General features: G+C 43.7%; 1 protein-coding gene across 2 annotated transcripts in view; it reads right to left on the reverse strand.

Moving 5' to 3' along the window:
* Positions 1-19,970, reverse strand: part of LOC124552556 (F-box/LRR-repeat protein 20-like) — a 58,838-nt gene that overhangs the window by 10,943 nt on the left and 27,925 nt on the right. For both annotated transcript variants that reach the window (XR_006967929.1, XM_047126875.1), the window contains exons 4-6: positions 18,915-19,135; positions 9,726-9,936; positions 4,613-4,875 (exon numbers count right to left, since the gene is read on the reverse strand). Coding sequence is in view for 1 of the 2 variants with exons in the window: in XM_047126875.1 (XP_046982831.1) it covers positions 4,613-4,875; positions 9,726-9,936; positions 18,915-19,135 (695 nt within the window). In the remaining variant the exon portion in view is untranslated. The remainder of the gene's footprint in view (positions 1-4,612; positions 4,876-9,725; positions 9,937-18,914; positions 19,136-19,970) is intronic.

Genomic DNA, 19,970 nt, shown 5'->3' on the forward strand with positions numbered 1-19,970 from the left:
AGGCACCTGTATGGTTTTTGGTCAACAAAGATGTCACGGAAGAGCGAGTCACCGTCTTTTCTGACCTCTGTCTCGAACTTTAAGGCAGTGGCTTCCCCTCCCTTGACACCTTATCCACAAAAATCCTGTGGGTTTCTGAGCCGCAGCATATATAGAACTTGTGCACATAGGCCTGTATCTGCACACTTTCAGCAGCCACCACCATCTGCTCCAAAGGCGAACTTTACACAAGACCTGAACTGCATATAAAAAGCCTTTTGCGACAATAGATGTAACAGACAAATATTTCGTATGCTCTACTGTCATGGTCATGAAAGGAAAGTGGTTGAAGGACAGGGAAAATGACAATGGGTGACAAGCTGTTGGATGTCCATACTTAATTCAGAATGTGGGTGTCGACAGCTTGCCTTTTCTGTAAAGCAGCATATCGCAGCACACCATTCAGAGCACATTGTTGAATGTGGGGCTGTGCAGCAGATGGCCTTTGTGTGTCTCAATGTTGATTCATCAACACTGCCAATTATGATTGCCGTGGGCACAGGATCTTCAACATTGGAGCCTGACAGGAAACATCGTGTTTCTTGTTACAACAGATTGATGGTCGTGTCCGGTTATGCCATCATCCTGGCAGACAGCTACTTGACCGTGCATTGCACCATGGTGCTGGGCTTCCATGGGAACTGTGGCAGGAATCTAATGGATCATGAAAGTTGTGGACTACAGTACATTATTGTGGACTACCTGTGTCCATTCATGCTCGATGTCTTCCCTGATGGCAATGGTACCTTCTAGCACGATAACTGTCAGTATTACAAGGCCAGAAATGTAGTACAGTGGCTTGAGAAGCATGACAGAGAACTCACATGAATCTCTCAGCCAACAAATTCATTTGATTTGGCCCTGATGGACCACATCTGGAATGATATCAGCATGCACATGCCATCAGCTCGTAATTTACAGGAATTGTGCGACATGTGTGTAGACATCTGGTGCCACGACACGCTGGAAACCTACCGACGACCTGTCGAATCCGTACCATGCAGAACTGGTACTGTACTCCATTCCTGGATGGCCCAGCACACTATTAAATAGGTGATCATAATTTTTTGGCTCATTTTTATACATCCAATTTATAAAAAAAAAATGGTTTTTTATCTTGTTGGTACGCATATTCCTGATGTAGGTTTGTATTTGCAGCTGTTTTGAATAATCAGTTTGTTGATAGCTACAAAGGTTATATGTATTTTCGAGTGCCTGATAAATTTTTACTTTCGAAAAAGATGATCAAAGAATCTGCATTAAATTTTGCTTGAAAAATTGAATTGCCTTGGACACCCTGGCATGTCAATTACTGATGACAATGTGGAGGAAGTAAGGAAAATGTTCTGAAGAATCACTGAATCATCGTCAGAGAGTTTGCTGATGGTTTCTGCATATCCTGCAGCTCATTTCAAGCATTTTGTTTGGATGTTTAGGGCATGAAATGTGTAGTGGCAAAGTTTGTTCCAAAATACTTGAATTTCAACCAAAACCAACATAGTGTAGACATCACTAAGGAATTGCTGACTGAAGTCAACAACAATCCAGAGCTTCTAAACACGGTTACAACGGTTTGTTGCATCCAAAGCGTGGGTTTTACTTGAGACTGAACGACACGGTTCATAACAACAGATTAGGTGATTGGTCGTAGTGCGAGGGAGACTTTTGAACTAGCTAAGAAGTTACAATCTCTGGTGTAAAGGTAGATAGGCTGGGAGATAATAGAAGTAACTCTCCAGAAACATCATTCAACAATCTGAAGATTATTCAGAATACACAGAATGAAATCCTATCTACTCTGGTTGAGACGTTTGCAATGAGCAGCCAAGTCTGATACAGAGACTGCAGATGACAGTTGTCGTTCCGTCTGCTCCTCACATGCGACCCATACGGCTAATCCAGAGTCCCACAGCTGCTGCCTATCTGATTGTCAGCTCCGGATGCTAACTCTGCAACAACCCCTGGCTCTCCCTGCAGCTCCTTGCATCAGACCTCTGTCTAACACTCTTCTACCGATCTACTGCCTACCGATCTCTCTCTCAGAGTGTCTTGCTGACAAGTTTTATATACTTCTCCCCTTTGACCCTGCCAGCTATTGCCATGACATAATGTGTACTGTTCTTCAGAGGCTGAGTGGAGGAGTAGAGATGCCTCTCTTAATATGGTCACACACTGCATCCTAGCCCTGTATCAACTTCTCATGACGTAGTGCTGTGCCAACCAAAAGGCCTCTCTCTTTCTCCCTCTCGTCACACACATTCTGTTCACCAATTAACTTTAGTCCTAATCCTTATCAAGGACCCTGTTGTCAGAGGTACACAGTGCCCTCTTTGTGCCTTTATAGCTTATAGCTTTTACCATGTGTACCAGTTTGAAATGAGCGTTAAGATACAAATGTGTCGATAGGAAACATTTGTTGTGAACGAGCCCTAATTTTTTTTTGTTTGGTTGGTATGACATCTGTCAAAGATATTTAGTATACATCAAGTCATGGAACAAACAACATCATATGTTTTCATCGTGTTAACAATGTCGAATTTTGTACCAAAAAGTGATGATTTGCAGACAGCATTAATTTTTTGTTTTCATTTGAAAAAAAAAGCTGCAGAGTCGCATTGAATGCTTGTCAAGGCATATGGTGATCATGCTCTATCAGAAGCAACATGCAAAAGATGGTTTCAACGGTTCAGAAATAATGATTTTGATGTAAGAAATGAAAAACGTGGAATACCACCAAAAAAGTTCAAATATGCCGAAATGCAAGCAATATTGGATGAAGATGACACTTTGAATCAGAAACAAATGCCAGCAATGCTAAATGTTGCACAACAAACAATTTCTGACCGTTTGAGAGATATTGGAAAGATCAAAAAGTGTGGAAAATGGGTGCCACGTGAATTGAATGAAAGACAGGTGGAAAACCGAAAAACCATTTGTCAAATTTTGCTTCAAAGACATGAAAGAAAATCAGTTTTGCATTGAATTGTTACTGACGATGAAAAATGGATTTATTTTAAGAATCCTAAATGGGAGAAATCATGGGTTAATCCGGGACACCCATCAACATCGACTGCAAAACCGGATCGATTCAGCAAGAAGACAATGCTCTGTGTTTGGTGGGATCAGAAAGGTGTGGTGTATCATGAGCTTTTAAAAACCGGTGAAACTGTGAATATTAATTGCTACAGACAACAAATGATCAATTTGAACTATGCATTGATCGAAAAAAGACCAGAATGGGCCAGAAGACATGGCAAAGTAATTTTTTTAGACGACAATGCACCTGCACACAAAGCAAAACTGGTTCAGGACACAATCAAAACACTTGGCTGGGAGCTGCTACCCCACCCGCCGTATTCACCAGGCTTGGCCCCTTGTGACTACCATTTGTTTTCATTAATGGGACACACATTGGCTAAGGAACACTTCGATTCCTACGAAGAAGTCGAAAATTGCGTGTCTGATTGGTTTACTCCTCGAAAATTGGGTGTCTGATCGGTTTGCTCCAAAAGACGAACATTTCTATTGGTGGGATGTCCACAAATTGCCAGATAGGTGGTCAAAATGTATAGAAAGCAATGGTCAGTACTTTGAATAAAATGTTTTTACTTTTCAATTCAAAATTAGTATTTCATTTTCACAAAAAAACGCTCATTTCATACCGGTACACCTGGTAATTCGTTATCAAACTCGGCTGCCCATCAGCCTGGCGCCGGCCAGCCAGCCCACTTCCAGGTCTGTCGCTCCTCTTGCCGTGCCTAAATACATTACTGTTGCTTCTTTTAATATTATAGTTTCCCCTGTTGTTATTAACAATGCCTTAACAGTTCCTCGTTTTGTTATTAACAATGCAATTCACACTTGGCTCTACTCATGGATATAACAAGTCGATGAAACATAAGTATATGTGTATGACATCGAAACCAAGGCCCAATCATCACAGTGGAAAATATCTGAAGAGCAAAGACCCAAAAAAAATTTGACAAGTTCGATCACATGTGGTTCTCCTCACTGTTTTCTTTTATTACAATGGGATCAAAACCACTTGTGGAAATTCCATCATGATAATATCCCCTCCCACAAAACAGTGCTTGTTCGTGATTTTTTGGCAAAAAAAAAAAGAACTGTTATGTTGCCTCAGCCACTGTGTTCACCAGACAGGAGCCCCTTTGACTTTTTTCTATTCTCATGGCTGAAGAGAACCACGAAAGGACACAATTTTTCCCCCCTTGATGAGCTAAAAACAAAATTGTTGAAGGAGCTGAACACTAGAATGAAAAGTGCTTCCAGGATTGGAAACAGTGCTGGCATAAGTGTATTATGTTTGAAGGGGATTACTTTGGAGGGAACAAAGTTGATGTTGATCAATAAATAAAAACTCTTTAAGAGAAACAAAACATTCCGTTACCTTTTATCACCCCTCATATTTGGTAACAAAGGAAAATTCAATTCAGAAAACTAATAAATTACGACAAAGAATTACCTGCAAGTAGTTACCTTCACAAGGTGAAATGCTTAGTACTCTTGATAGACACATACAAGAAGGAACTATTACACACACACACACACACACCTGGACATGTCCTGGCACTGGAGCTGGAGGTTTCGCAGCCCTGGGCAGCACCTGGCAATGGCCGTGATAGCGCCTCCACCCAGCGAGCAGCAGTTGGACAGGTCCAGTGTCTCCAGCCCACTGCCCAGCAACTGGAGCCCTGCATCTGAGATTTGCCTGCAGCCACCAAGCAGAAGCTCGCACAGCTCCAAGCAAGACCGACAGATTGCCAACAGTGCGTCGTCGTCTACGGCTAGGCCACTGCTGCGCAAGTCCAGCTTCTTCTGAAAACCAGTAACACATTTGCTTACTTCTCGCTGCCTTCTCGAATTAACCTGTTCACTGTTTCTCCTAGCACCAGTCTCATATGTGCCAAGTGTACAGAACACCAAGTTGTCTGTGAGCAGTCAGTGGTGACAGAGATATACAGGGTGGGTCCAGAAACTAATGCGTTGCAATTTTTTGTGATCTGACTACATGTTGTAGAGTGGCAGGATCGTTTCTGGGGGACCATTAGCTTCCCAGCAGTAGGTCACTCAATTGTCTTCACGCTCTTGTAGGAATAGGATGGCTTCTTTCACAAACCTCTATGTAGCAGTTGTGTCAAACCCACAATATAGAAAACTTTAAGCAATGCTATGCAATAAAGCTTCACGAGAAGCTCAACAAGTGTGTGCCAGTTACTGAATTCAGACCATCGAATGAGTGTTTGCTTGATTTCAGAAATATTGGACTTGCCAAAAACTGTTCTCCATGAGACTGTATTGGTAAACTCAGCTATGTGGAAGATTTGCACAAAACTTGTGCCTAGACTTTTGACCAATGATCAAAATCAACACCGAGTGGAAGTGTGTGAAGAATCCCAGTAACTCTGTGAAGATGATCCCAATTTCCTCGACAACATGACCACTTGGGGATGTCATGGGTCTTTCAGTCTAACTCAGAGTCAAAGCAGCAGAGTGCAGAATGGCACACGATGTCTTCGCTGCACCAGAAAAGCCTCGCATGAACATGTCCAGGATGAAGTCCATGTGCATTGTTGTAATTTTTTAATGCAAAGGAAATAGTACACTATGAGTTGGTACCCCCTGGGCTGAATTTTGTAAGGCAGTGCTTCAGAGGCTGAATCACAGTGTTGCCCACATTCACAAGGAGTTCCATCCATTGTGGAAACTGCACCATGACAACATGCTGGCTCACACCGCTTTGTTATTACACTCTACCCAACACGTATCAAGCGTGACAAAAGTGCCATAGCTGCCCTACAGTCCCGACATGGCCCTGGAAAAAGGGATCTCAAAGGAAAGCATCTTTAGTCATGGACAATGTGCAAGCTACTTTGATGGCTTCCCTGAAGAGCATCTGATTGAGGTGTTCCAAAAAGTTTATGATGCAGAGTAATAACGCTGGAAAAAATGTGATACTGTAGAAGGGTCATGCTTAAACAATTTTAAGTTGTTGAACCTATACGAGCAATACTTTCTGGACAATCCCTGTAAATTCGATCACAGTGAGTCTGTTTATTTTAATTATGTGGTTTACATTGTGACCCTCCAGAAAGCAGTCTTAAACATTCAAGCCAGTAGTTTACATTCTCTAGCCTAGGCGGCAGTTCACATGGCTGGCTGGTGCAAGAATTCAGTATTTTAGTTCAATGGTTCCAGCTCAGAAGTTATTTGTTGAAACTTGCCAATGCTCTTGCCATGTTCAATACAACAATTCTTGCCTGATCACCAAATTAAGCAACATTGGGCCCAGTTAGTACTCGGATGGGTGCCTGTCTGGGAGCACCAGATGCTGTTAGCTCAGGGACACGCACGTCATCGAAATGGCATGCAACTTAAACACTTGCATGAGGCCTTTAAGCCATATGACATTATTATTATTATTACCATTATTACTATTGTTATATTATTATTATCATTGTTATTTGTCAAAAGTTAATCAAATCTTCAGAAACTGTTAACAACAGACCTTTAACGTGTTTAAAATTTACACGATTGGTGTGAACTTTGAAGCACTCTTAGAAACAAAGCCTTACACATAAGTCTCTTCCCACGAGTTTCTGGCAGTTCTGTTCAAAGAAACATCTTGCAATTCGCAGTGCATCTACCTATGTCATTTCAATGGTACAGCAAATGATAAATACAGTGTACCGTGAAATATTTAGTAGCCTTTTCAATATTTTCACCTACAACTTACACAATTTTTTCTTATCCTGGAGGGCAGTTTTTAGTTCTTAATTTCTTTTTTGACTCACTCTTCTTCTGATAAAGATTTATGTGATACCTCAGCACACACAGCTGATGAAGCAATGTTGCCTGTTGTCTACAGGCAGCAGAGCAATATGGTTTCCTGTAACAGACCACAGACGGTAAAGATGTGCTTGGGTTACTGCCGATGCAATTGCCCACAGCACCCAAGTACATACTCAGATTACCAGACTAAAAGTTTCAATCTGAACACCAGTTCAATGCACAACAGATGCAGGTAGCTTAGGTTATGGATATTTGAAAGAAACTGAAAATTTACAGTCATGTCAAAATAAACAGAACGAACTGTGGCAGAAAACCTATCTGCTCTTGAGTAGTATCAAATAACAAGAGAGGCACATGACAGAGCTATAAACCACAAGAGAGAGATATCACATGGATCTCAGTGCAGGAAGATACAGGAGGAAGTTATGTGTCTTCAGAGTGGTTATTGAAAGAATGCTGGACTATGCTGTGAGTCAGTAAGGACTCTGTACTGTTCTCCATCTTTGGTCCATCAATTTGGCTCTTACGTACCCAGCATGTGTGCCGTGCTAGAGCAACAGCACACCCAATACAAAATCTTAACGAGAAACATAAACAAACAACTTATTCAGTGCTACATCAATGATAAGAGTACCATATCGAGAGGAAATAATAACTGTGGTAGAAACTTCAAATATGTTAGGCGTCCATACAGATAAGAATTTTAAACTGGAAAAAACACATTTTATGATTTCCAAACAACTCAGTTTAGCCATATTTATGTTTTGAATTATTACAAATCTTTGGGAGAGACAAATCAGTAAGTTAACGTATTTTGCGTATTTTCTCTCAACAATGCAATATGGAGTAATTTTTTGGAGTAACTCTTCTTTAATAGAGAAAATCCTCACTGTTCAGAAAAGGGCTGTGAGGATAATATACGGCACTCATTCACAATCATCTTGTAGACATCTGTTTAAGGAGTCACGTATTTTGACTACTGCATCACAGTCTATTTACTCCCTCATGAAGTTTGTTGTAAATAATCCACTACAGTTCAAAATGAATAACGATATACATAATCACAAAACCAGTAAAAATAATGACATTCATTAATCTACATTAAGACTGATTTGGACAGAAAAGCAGTGCACAATGCTGCAACCAAACTTCTTGATCACATATCATATCATACAAACACAAAATTGCCTTTATTACGGTGTATTGATAAGTTTTACTTTTTAGAAAATCATGAATGCAACCTTCCACTGAAGATGTCTTGCAGAGAGCAAAGGCGAAATGCATATGGTGTGATAATTGTGTTTCATTCAGTTGTAGTCATACGGCTCTAAAATCAATATATTGTGATATTATACGCAACTGAGGAAGACATGACTACAAAAGTTGAACAAAACTGCCTGGCGCAATCACAAGTAAGGCCTAATTTCACTATGCCGTAAATAGACTATTATTCAATATATTTGATCTTCTTTCAAAATAATCTGATACTACACCCCCACCCCCCACACCATTGGGTAGGTGTGCAAGCACCATAGACTTGAGTTTTTCTGCCCCGTAGTATAAACAGGCTGTTGTTATGACAGCAGCGCAGGCCAAAGATACTGAGAGGAAGAGTTCCATGATGACACATAGATGCTGTTCTTGTTACGCAGTAAATTATTGTTACTTGTTTTTTTTTTTTTAGGTTGATTAGGAAGCTTATCACAATAGCAATAAGTCTTGTGCATTACCTCAGTTGAGCAAAGTGTAATATAAAATGGAATCATATATTAATCAAACAATGGAAAATCCAAGATGGAATGTAACACTATTATGAAAAGGAAAGTCGCTACTCACCATATAGCAGAGATGCTGAGTCGCAGATAGGCACAACAAAAAGACTGTCACAAATAAAGCTTTTGGCCATTAAGGCCTTCGTGAATAATAGACCACACACACACACACACACACACACACACACAACTCACGTAAGGACGGGAACCATTATACTGGCAGGCATAAAAGTTAAATTTGAAAGTAAACTGTAAGCATTTCTCCTTGACAACTCCATCAATTTCGTAGCAGAATTTCTATTTTTTGTAGTCTGTAAAATGTGGTGGGTAGGGATTACTAACTCAAATCTGTATTAAAAAAGGAACATCCCTTATTAAATGGTCAGTATGTAGCCATATTTACAAATTAATTTTTAATGTGAATGATGACTCATTCCACATCATTACTATTAGTCATACAAATGATCCATGGAACAACAAATGATCCATGGAACATGAAACTAACTAGGTTCTGTTTTGTGAAATTTATGTTCTGTTTGTTTCTCATATATAAGTAACATAAAAAACAGACCATGAGTTTATGAATAATAACTAGTGTATGATCAAAAAATGGAAGGTATTCAGAGTATGCTCTATGAACTTTTGCAAAGATCCAAAATTTATAATTTTCTGAAAATAAAAGTGATTATGACATGCTCTGATTACATTCATGCGGTAGGGACACTTTTACTGTTTATTTTTATTGATTCAAATTCCACACAAAAATGCACTGTGTATGATTAATAAATGTAATTTTGGTAGGTCAGCTTTTGAAAGCAGATAATATAATAAATCCATCACCACATAAATTAACTTCCCAATGTTCCTCTTGAACAAAGACATCAGGACTTTTACAACTGATTACAAATAAAAAAATATTGCGATAGAAAATGGCCAACGAGCAACCAAAAGGATGTTTTACATCAGGAATGCCACACAGGAGAATAATTTAGTATCTGTCATATGATCTCTTAATAAAATATCGTTTGTGTCAAATCATTTATTACACATAAAATAATACTTCTACTTCTTAAATTTCTGTTGCCTGTGTGACTTAACACTCACCAGTCTACAGATTGCTGCCCCACTGAATACCTGTGCCAGTATACCGGGTGGCAGCCCATATGCGTACGGTGCCGCCAACTCCTGCAGGTTTACGAGGTCACGCAACGAGAACAGGGCACTGGCAATCCTGTCGATAGGCACGTCATACCATCCCAAGGTCAGGCGTTTCAAACTTGCACCACACAGAGTTGCCACCATTGGCAACACACATCTACAAAAGGAACACAAGATATCTGCTGCAATAAATTATTTTTATTTCTTCTTATTATTATCACAGTTATTACTGTGATTGGCTCAGAAGTATGTCTAATAGACTGGATCAAAACTGAGCGAACAAGTAAATATGCTCTTCCCACCTCTTCTTCCTATTACTAAAACACATTTTTATCTTTCATTTATGACTTGTGGCTGTATAGTCAGATGAAGGCATGGCAACTGCCTCCCACTACAGTGAAAAATTATATTTGTAAAATGAACTTGCATCCTACCCAAAAACACACAGATGTTGTTATTTCAAGGAAGGTGGAACATGGAAAATGACAATGAATGGTAGCAAGTGTGCCCAGAACAAACTGTCAAGAAATCTTTGAACTATTGTACTATTTGCTGCTAGTCTCTTCACAGCTGAAAATACCACACCACACAGTTCTGTCTCCTAAAAAGCTTCCAACAGCACTGTAACTTCAATTTGCAACGTTTTTCTGGTGGTACAAGTACATATAAAAAACTGCTAAAATATGAACACTGGAAGCATTGGCGAGTATCTGTCTGACAGCAAAATACCACGCGGAAGACTCAATACTCTCCCAGTTAAGTACATTATAAGTAGTAAGTACTTATTATAAAGTGGTAGCATTAGGTATGTTTGCAGTTTAATAAACAATTGCGAGTTTTATAACAACAGTGTAGGCAATTCCCGGACGGATAATACGTAAAGTAAAGGAAAAGCAGCCACTCATCTATAGCTGACTGACGTGTGGTGCCCAGAAACACATCATAGAGACAGTATTTTACTAGTTTTCAAGCTCTAGCTCTTCCTCATGCCGGTTGCAGTAGCCACCAGAAAGATTGCGGGAGGTGCACATTGGCACGGCGCGTCACGAACGGTAGTTGCCGCAAGTAGAGTCCCGTCCATCAGAGGGCACGCGAGAATTCGGAGGCGACCTCTGCCGGCATAACAACAACAACAAGAACAACTCCGGCAGCACGGGCCGTGCCCAGTCAGTTAACATCGGGTATGCCTAGGGCACAGTCCCAGTCTACGCTAAGTGTTACTACACAATTGGCGACGAGTAGGGTCGTTCTTTCGCGTGTTGCATCGTTGTTCCGGTTTCGCAGCTTCTCCACGGCATGGAGGATTTGGTGCGGGTTTTGGTTGCGCAGCAGATGGAGCTCATGGCCACCATGAAACAAGTGCTTCCGGCGTTGCTCTCCACGCCGTCTGCTCCGGCGCAGTTCCCTCCTCCCTTTCACTCATATGACAAGACGGCGGAGGATTGGGACGCATATGAACGTCGCCTTAAGCAGCATTTCCAGGCGTTTCATGTTGCCGATGCGGAGGTATGTCGTGCTCTCTTCTTGTCTTGGATATCTCCCTCGCTGTATCAAGTTTTGCGGCAGCTAGTGCCGTTGCAGGAACCCTTGTCCTTGTCTTTTGACGCATTGTGTTCATTGCTGTCTTCATATTATCGCCGCCGCACGCATGTTGTGGCGGCTAGGGTTGAGTTCTATCAATGCAAGAAACAGCCCCATCAGTCTTACCGGGCGTGGGCCGCTACCCTGCACGGTCTTAGTCACAAGTGTCATTTTGTCACGGAGCAGTCGCGAGAGTCGTATGCCCACGTTATGGTACGCGACGTCATTGTTCGTTCGGCCCCTGATAGGGAGGTCCGGCAGTTAGAAGACCCTTCCCTCGAGGAAGTCCTGTCCATTGCTCAATCGTATGAAGTCTCTCACGCAGCAGGTCAACAGCTGGGAGCGTGGTGCGATGTCGCAGAGGTTCAGGGCAGCGCGGCCGCGTCCACTGTGTCCGGGGTGGACGACGTGCGAGCGGTACAATCCGGCCGTTACGGCCGCTCCCGCACGGCGTGTAAACAGAATTCCGGCCGCTGGCCCCTGTTGCTGTCCTGTGCGTCGTGCTATATACATCATGATTGGTCAGAATGCCCCCAGCGTTGGGCCGTTTGTCGCAAATGTAATAACAAAGGTCACATTGCTAAAGTTTGCCGCTCAGCCTCAAAAGAATCGAAGGAAGCAGGTACAGAGGACATGGACATTGACATTCAGGAAGTTTCATTGGGCCAGGCTCCCGACGCATCGGCATGCAAACTCTTTATCGAGGTGTCGGTTCGGTCACGCCGGTTACAACTGCAAGTAGATACAGGTGCGGCAGTTTCGTTGTTGAATGCACAAACTTATTCCGACCTTGGATCGCCCCCGTTGTCGCCAGTTTACCGACGTCTACGCGGTTATGGTAAACAGTTCATTCCCCTACTGGGTCAATTCACTACCGACGTGACTTACAAATCAGTCACTCGGCCTATTACTTTTATTGTTGTCAGTGATGCGAGCTCCGCTAACCTTTTTGGCCTGGATGCCTTTCAAGCTTTCGGTTTTTCTATCGCTGACACCATACAGTTGGTCTCCGAAGACGTTCCCTATCAATCATTGGAATCTTTGATCTCAGACTTTCCCAATATTTTTGAGGAGGGCCTGGGGCGTGTTTCAGATTTTGAAGCTCACTTATCGTTGAAGGCGTCGGCTCACCCGCGTTTTCTACACGCAAGGCAGATCCCCTTGGCTCTCCGCCCTCAGGTCAAGGAAGAGCTACACCGGCTGACAGCCCTAGGGGTCGTTCTTCCCATTTCTTCCAGAGAGTGGGCTTCGCCCCTCGTTATTGTAAGGAAGGCCTCGGGAAAATTACGTCTTTGTGGCGATTTCAAGGCCACCATTAATTCCCAATTGGTGGTGGACACCTATCCTTTGCCTCGTGCTGATGAATTGTTCTCCGCCGTGGCGGGAGGCCAATATTTTTCGAAAATCGATCTGTCGGAGGCTTTTCATCAGATACCACTTGATGAGGACTCCAAACGGCTGGCGGTCGTCAACACCCCGTTTGACCTTTACCAATACCAGCGGTTGGCCTTTGGAATATCCAGTGCCCCGGCGATATTCCAGCGTTATCTTGAGCATGTCACGTCGACAATCCCTCACTGTATTAATTACCTGGATGACATAATTGACACAGGCCGCAGCACAAAGGAACACTTGCACAACCTTCGCACCCTCTTTCTCAAATTCAGGTCTGTGGGCTTGCGTTGCAACCTGCATAAGTCAACCTTCTTCCAACCATCCATTGAGTATGTGGGCTACACCATCTCTCGGCACGGCATCCAGCCACTAGGAAGTTTGTTCCAAGGTATCGTCAACCTTCCTCGGCCCGCTTCGCTGAAAGCGTTACAAGCTTTTTTAGGCAAGATAGCCTATTACCACCGGTTCATTCCCAGGGCTTCCACTATAGCCCACCCCCTGTACTGCCTTCTGCACAAGGGTGTTCCTTTTGATTGGTCGCCTGCATGCGAGCGAGCGTTCACCTCGTTGAAGGGCCTCCTCACGTCAGCCCCTTGTTTGGCTACTTTTGATCCCAATAAGCCGTTGGTCCTGGCTACAGATGCTTCGCAGTATGGGGTGGGGGCGGTCCTGGCCCATCGCAACGCAGATGGTTCTGAGCAACTACTGGCGTTTGTGTCAAAAACGCTTTGTCCCGCGCAGGCCCATTACTCCCAGGCGGAAAAAGTGGCTTTGGCCCACCCCCTGTACTGCCTTCTGCACAAGGGTGTTCCTTTTGATTGGTCGCCTGCATGCGAGCGAGCGTTCACCTCGTTGAAGGGCCTCCTCACGTTTGGCTACTTTTGATCCCAATAAGCCGTTGGTCCTGGCTACAGATGCTTCGCAGTATGGGGTGGGGGCGGTCCTGGCCCATCGCAACGCAGATGGTTCTGAGCAACTACTGGCGTTTGTGTCAAAAACGCTTTGTCCCGCGCAGGCCCATTACTCCCAGGCGGAAAAAGTGGCTTTGGCCCACCCCCTGTACTGCCTTCTGCACAAGGGTGTTCCTTTTGATTGGTCGCCTGCATGCGAGCGAGCGTTCACCTCGTTGAAGGGCCTCCTCACGTCAGCCCCTTGTTTGGCTACTTTTGATCCCAATAAGCCGTTGGTCCTGGCTACAGATGCTTCGCAGTATGGGGTGGGGGCGGTCCTGGCCCATCGCAACGCAGATGGTTCTGAGCAACTACTGGCGTTTGTGTCAAAAACGCTTTGTCCCGCGCAGGCCCATTACTCCCAGGCGGAAAAAGTGGCTTTGGCCCACCCCCTGTACTGCCTTCTGCACAAGGGTGTTCCTTTTGATTGGTCGCCTGCATGCGAGCGAGCGTTCACCTCGTTGAAGGGCCTCCTCACGTCAGCCCCTTGTTTGGCTACTTTTGATCCCAATAAGCCGTTGGTCCTGGCTACAGATGCTTCGCAGTATGGGGTGGGGGCGGTCCTGGCCCATCGCAACGCAGATGGTTCTGAGCAACTACTGGCGTTTGTGTCAAAAACGCTTTGTCCCGCGCAGGCCCATTACTCCCAGGCGGAAAAAGTGGCTTTGGCCATTGTCTACGCTGTTACCAAGTTTCACCCTTTCTTGTATGGCACGAAGTTTCAGTTAATCACTGACCATAAGCCGTTAATATCGTTATTTGGCCCCGCCTCTCAGATTCCGGATAGGGCGGCCCACAGACTACAGTGCTGGGCCTTGTTCTTCTCTAAGTACCATTATGACATTCATTTTTGCCCTACAGGACAGCATGCCAACACCGACACTCTTTCCCGTCTTCCGGTGGGCCCGGATCCTACGTTCGATCGAGAGGAGATTATGTGTTTTCATTTGGATGTGGCGTCCCGCCAAGCGGTTGATGGCTTCCCGATCACTAGTTCTCGAGTCGCCAGGGAAACGGCAGCTGACCCGGTTCCCCGGCAAGTAGTTCGCCTCATTCAGCAGGGGTGGTCATCCCGCCCTCCGGGCCGGGCCTCGGACCCTCTTCGTAATTATTTTCTTCTACGAGACCGCCTCTCGGTCTTGGAAGGAGTTCTCCTTCTGGCTACCGATGATACAGCTCCTCGTGTGGTTGTTCCTGCAAGTTTACGAAGGGAGGTCCTCACGTTATTACATGCGGGGCACTGGGGTGTTTCCTGTACTAAAACCTTGGCTCGCAGACATGTGTACTGGCCCGGTATTGACAGAGAAATTGTGCACTTGGTGGCCGCCTGTTCCCAGTGTGCGAGCCAACAAGCATCTCTCAGGGCAGCGTTCTCTTCATGGCCGCCGGCAACCCAAGCATGGGAACGTGTCCACATCGATTTTGCGGGCCCGTTTCTCAATGGCTTTTGGCTCATTGTCATTGACGCTTATTCCCGATTCCCATATGTGGTTCGCTGCTCCTCAACCACTTCAGAAGTTGCAATCCAGGCACTAGCAAAAATCTTTTCTGTGGAAGGTCTGCCAATCATCCTGGTCTCGGACAATGGACTGCAGTTTATTTCGCAGACCTTCCAGGATTTTTGTAGGCGCTTTGGTATTCGGCACGTTTGCTCTCCCCTCTTCCATCCACAATCGAATGGGGAAGCCGAGCGCATGGTGCGCACATTTAAGACGCAGATGAAAAAGTATGTGCACGAATTTCCTGCGGAGGAAGCATTGACGTTTTTCTTGACGGCATACCGGACCACACCAATGGGAGAACGCAGCCCCGCAGAGCTCCTCCATGGGCGTCAACCTAGGACTCTGCTGCACCTCCTCCGGCCTGGTCCTCGCCAGTCTTCACAAAACAGAGTACCTGACTTTCCACTGGGTATGTCGGTCTGGGCCCGTGGGTTTGGTCGCAATCCACATTGGATACCGGCGGTGGTCCTGCGCCGAAATGGCCGCCGGCTCTATATCTTGCAGGCGGGGGACCGGGTGGTACGTCGTCACCAAAATCAGCTACGTCCACGTTCGGGCACCCACCCTCCGACCTCTCGGACACCGGCTTCCCCATTGCCGGCACCTGTGTTGGTTTCACAGGGGACGGTACCTCCTCTCCCCACTGTGACTCTGCCACACTGCAAGTGTTCTCAGCCTTGGCAGCCTCCAGTAGCTCCAGCACCAGCATCGCCATTGGTCGATATGCCCCAGCGAGAGCCGGCCCCCCTAGCAGGCCCGGTTTCTCAGGAGGCTGGTTCACCTGTGGTCGTCCCTTCCCCTTCGTCCCCACCACTGGGTCTTGCCCCTCCCAAGGTGGAACAGGATCCGGAGTTCGACAGCTTGTCGCCCGTTCTGTCCCGGGCTCCGGTTGTGGGACGACCGGGGCCTCTTCGTGTGGGTCACTTCCAGCCGTATTCGAAGGTTCCGGCTCGAGGGTTGGCAGATCCCCTCGACTCCGGCCATCCAATGGATGTGGAGGTCATCGCTCCTGCCCGACGCTCCACCTTCCGACGCAGTGGATCACAGTGGCTTCACCCCCCGAAGGAGGAGGAGTGCAGTAGCCACCAGAAAGATCGTGGGAGGCGCACATTGGCACGGCGCGTCACGGACGGTAGTTGCCGCAAGTAGAGTCCCGTCCACCAGAGGGCACGCGAGAATTCAGAGGCGACCTCTGCCGGCGTAACAACAACAACAACTCAGGCAGCACGGGCCGTGCCCAGTCAGTTAACATCAGGCATGCCTAGGACACAGTCCCGGTCTAAGCTAAGTGAAGTGCGACGTAAAAGTGAACAGTGTTACTACACCGGTCTGCTGTAGTTTAGAATTTAATTTAGCAATAAATACATCTCCATTTCCTGCACCCCTGCTCCTCTCCCAAAACTAATACAAGCCTCTCTCCCCCATCTATGTTACCAAACGACTATTGTGGAAGTTGGGCCTCAGTTCCAGTTTCCATTTTCCAATGACTTCCAGGGGATTTTTTTTTATTAATATTTCGCTTGATTGTTGACTGAATTTAAACACTGTCATAATCAACTCATTAAGAGGTATAATCTTATATTAAATGTTTAACTCAATAAGACAAGTATTACAGTTAGAAATTGTGTGTCTGTCTTGAGGCTGAGTAATTGATGGCCAGCTAATACCCAGACTTTATTCATCCAGTATTTGACAATGAGAGCACTTAGGGACTTCCTATAAAGTTTACACATTATTTCAAACCTTTATGAAATTTTTTCTTACTGACAGCCCCTGCAAAATGATGACAGTAAAAAATGTTTATTGCTTGCTACACTTTCTCTATTCTTGCAGTAAAACGTCAGCATTAGGAGTGACTTGGTATTTATTAGTTCTGTACTACTGACTCTATTTCCAACACAGGTTACAGACAGTATCTACATATACGACTGAATCTACTCGAAAAATTGTGTCATTCTAAGACACATAGTTCAGGAGATATGAGGCCACAAACACTGAGATGCATGAAAAACTAGCTTTTGCTTTGTGTGTCCTGGCTTCCCAGACGAATTGTAGATATCTTTAATTTGTGTGGCTTGTCTTCCACTATGTTAAGAATTATACCACTCTTGATTAACTAAAGCAATCACGCATCAATTGTTGGACACTAATGTACAGTGCGCATTGTTTTCACCTGTGTTACTTTTCGAAAGATTTTCTGGTGTCTTATCTTTTACTGGATAATCCCAGTACAGAAATTATTTTGTAACATGCCTCCTCCTCCTCTTCTCGCAACCAATATCTGCTGTTAATGACCACTTAGTGTGGGCAACACTGAGATGCACTCAATTCTGCTATGTGACATAATTACATTGATGTCATTGGGAAAACATTTTACTGATGGACCTGGACCTAATCCATTCACTCCTATACTTGTGAAATTGTTTCAAAATGGTCTTAGCTCTGTTTCAGTTCAAAGATGAGGTTGATTCATCAGCATCTACACCTGAACCACACTGCTAGCTGCTAACAGAAAGACACCTAATCTGGTCACTGGACCAAAAATTATACATCGATAACACGCATCATTTAACAGACCAATTGGTTATTACCAACTTTCTCAGATCTCAAAATATAAGCACAGAAGGATGGTTACACATACAAGAATCAATAAGCCATACAAAGCAACCATGTAAGCTTATTTCAATTTTAACAAATGTGGACTAGTCTGTTCCTTCAACCAAAGCATTCTCTAGTTTGCTTTTATCCCCAGCATACAGAGGCTAAAACACAATTAAGTCTCTGTAGAATCCCTTTAAACACTAGGTGCTTATAAAACACTAGAGTAATTTCTTATGAAGCCCTATTGCTGAATTTAACGGTGCCAATTTCTATGCAACACAATTTTCACCTTTACAAGTTCCCAACTCGTGAAAAGCTATAGTGTTTGCTTATGCTTGGGAGGATGCTAACCTGGTCACTTCACTCTGCCGAACTTACAAAAACTGAAGTCCAAAACAAGTACAGAGGATCATTCAACATTCAGACTTTCAGATTTACGAACTATCAATGGGTTCTATCCAACATTTCCTCTTGAAGGTACCTCTAGTTACTGTTATTTTCATTCCAATATTCAAACAAGTTTCAACTGATTTCGTGGAAAACTCTGACAATTTAGATCAGCCCAAAAACTCTCACAAAGTTTGTCAGCCAGCACTGTGAATCTTCTAAAGTCAACTCTGCTCAGTTTAGAAAATGCATCTATTCACAAATTGATGGTTAGCATAGGGGAGACAATTACTAATGAAGAGCTATAAAACTTATATTGCAGAAATAGTAATCCACTAAACATATGCCACAGCTTACACAACTAAAATAACATCCCTGCGACAGTATTCATACACAGCACATTTAACTTGTGTTTAACCATACCCCAAATTAAAACACAAATCTGATAATGTACTTGTGTAAAGGCTCATTTCCTAGAGACCTGGAACTGACGTTAGAGTTTTTACTGAATAAGCAAATATGCATCTTTATCACATATCACTTCCAGGAACTGAAATGTCTTCAGTGCATGTTATCTGTTGGGAAATCATCAAAACTTTCATCAAAGCTTGTTGCTCTGTTCACAGCACTAGGTAAAACAACACAAATACATCTTTCACATAAATGTCCACAAAGTTTTTCCTGGTGATTGTGCACATTTTGTTAACTAATGAGCTCACCTCCTATCTGACGTCATCCATCGGAGCTCCAGTGCTTCTATCTGTCCAGCCTTAACAGCAAGAAAGTTGTCCAGTTCATCACCAGCACAGAACTGGAGAGGAATCTCCAGACATCGAAGTTTGGGGCAGCCATCAGCTAGCTGTTGCAGCCTGAAAGGCTGATACGTCAATGTCCGATACTCAAATCGCAGTGACTTCAGGTTTTCCATCTTGCTAATGAGCTGTAACACGTGTGACACTTTTATGAATATGGTTAGTGTTCAAGAGTAACAAAAAATAAACTTTCCTTATATTTAAAGTTACACAAAAATATATGCAATGAAATTGTGGTTTTTAAAGAAAATACTCCAACGAAATCTGAAAACAATAAGCTATCACTGTACTTGTTCCCCATTTTATCAAACTTTTTTTTTCCCTTCATGTTTCATACTCATAAGTAATCTCTGACTTTAGTGAGTAATTTATCTGCATTCGACTGATGCATTTCGTGTGTGTCGTCATGTGTACGGAACCATTCAAACTTTTTGTTAGTATGAAACTTTGAACCAACTTCAAATTTTGTGTATTAAATTGTAAATAATAGTGTTTAATTTATTTCTATGATTGTCAAGCCAGATATTACAAACAGCCTAACACAGTGTAGGACAGTAACTAGTACAGGTATAGGAGAAAGACATCAAGCTTGCATTTTAATACTGATACTCAGCTCCTCTTCATAGATTTTAAAAAGCATACACTGACCAAACATATTAAATGTATTATGAGAATTACTTTTGCCCTGTACGATTAGTGACTAGAGAGGATCTGTTAGGACAACCCTGTACGATTAGTGACTAGAGAGGATCTGTTAGGAAAACCATTCTGCAAAGTTACAACTGGCAGAAGGGAATCTGTTGGAGTTCTTGGGCGAAATCTGGTCCAGGACAAGAATACATGTAATCCAAAGTACTAATAAACCTAGTACTAGAAGGAACTGACAGAAAATTCCAAGTGTCAACCAAGAGGAATAAAAGTATGCGGAGTAGATCTATCTCACTATGTCTATGAAAGTCCCAT

The sequence above is a fragment of the Schistocerca americana genome, chromosome 10, assembly GCF_021461395.2.
Source record: "Schistocerca americana isolate TAMUIC-IGC-003095 chromosome 10, iqSchAmer2.1, whole genome shotgun sequence".
Taxonomy (NCBI): Eukaryota; Metazoa; Arthropoda; class Insecta; order Orthoptera; family Acrididae; genus Schistocerca; species Schistocerca americana.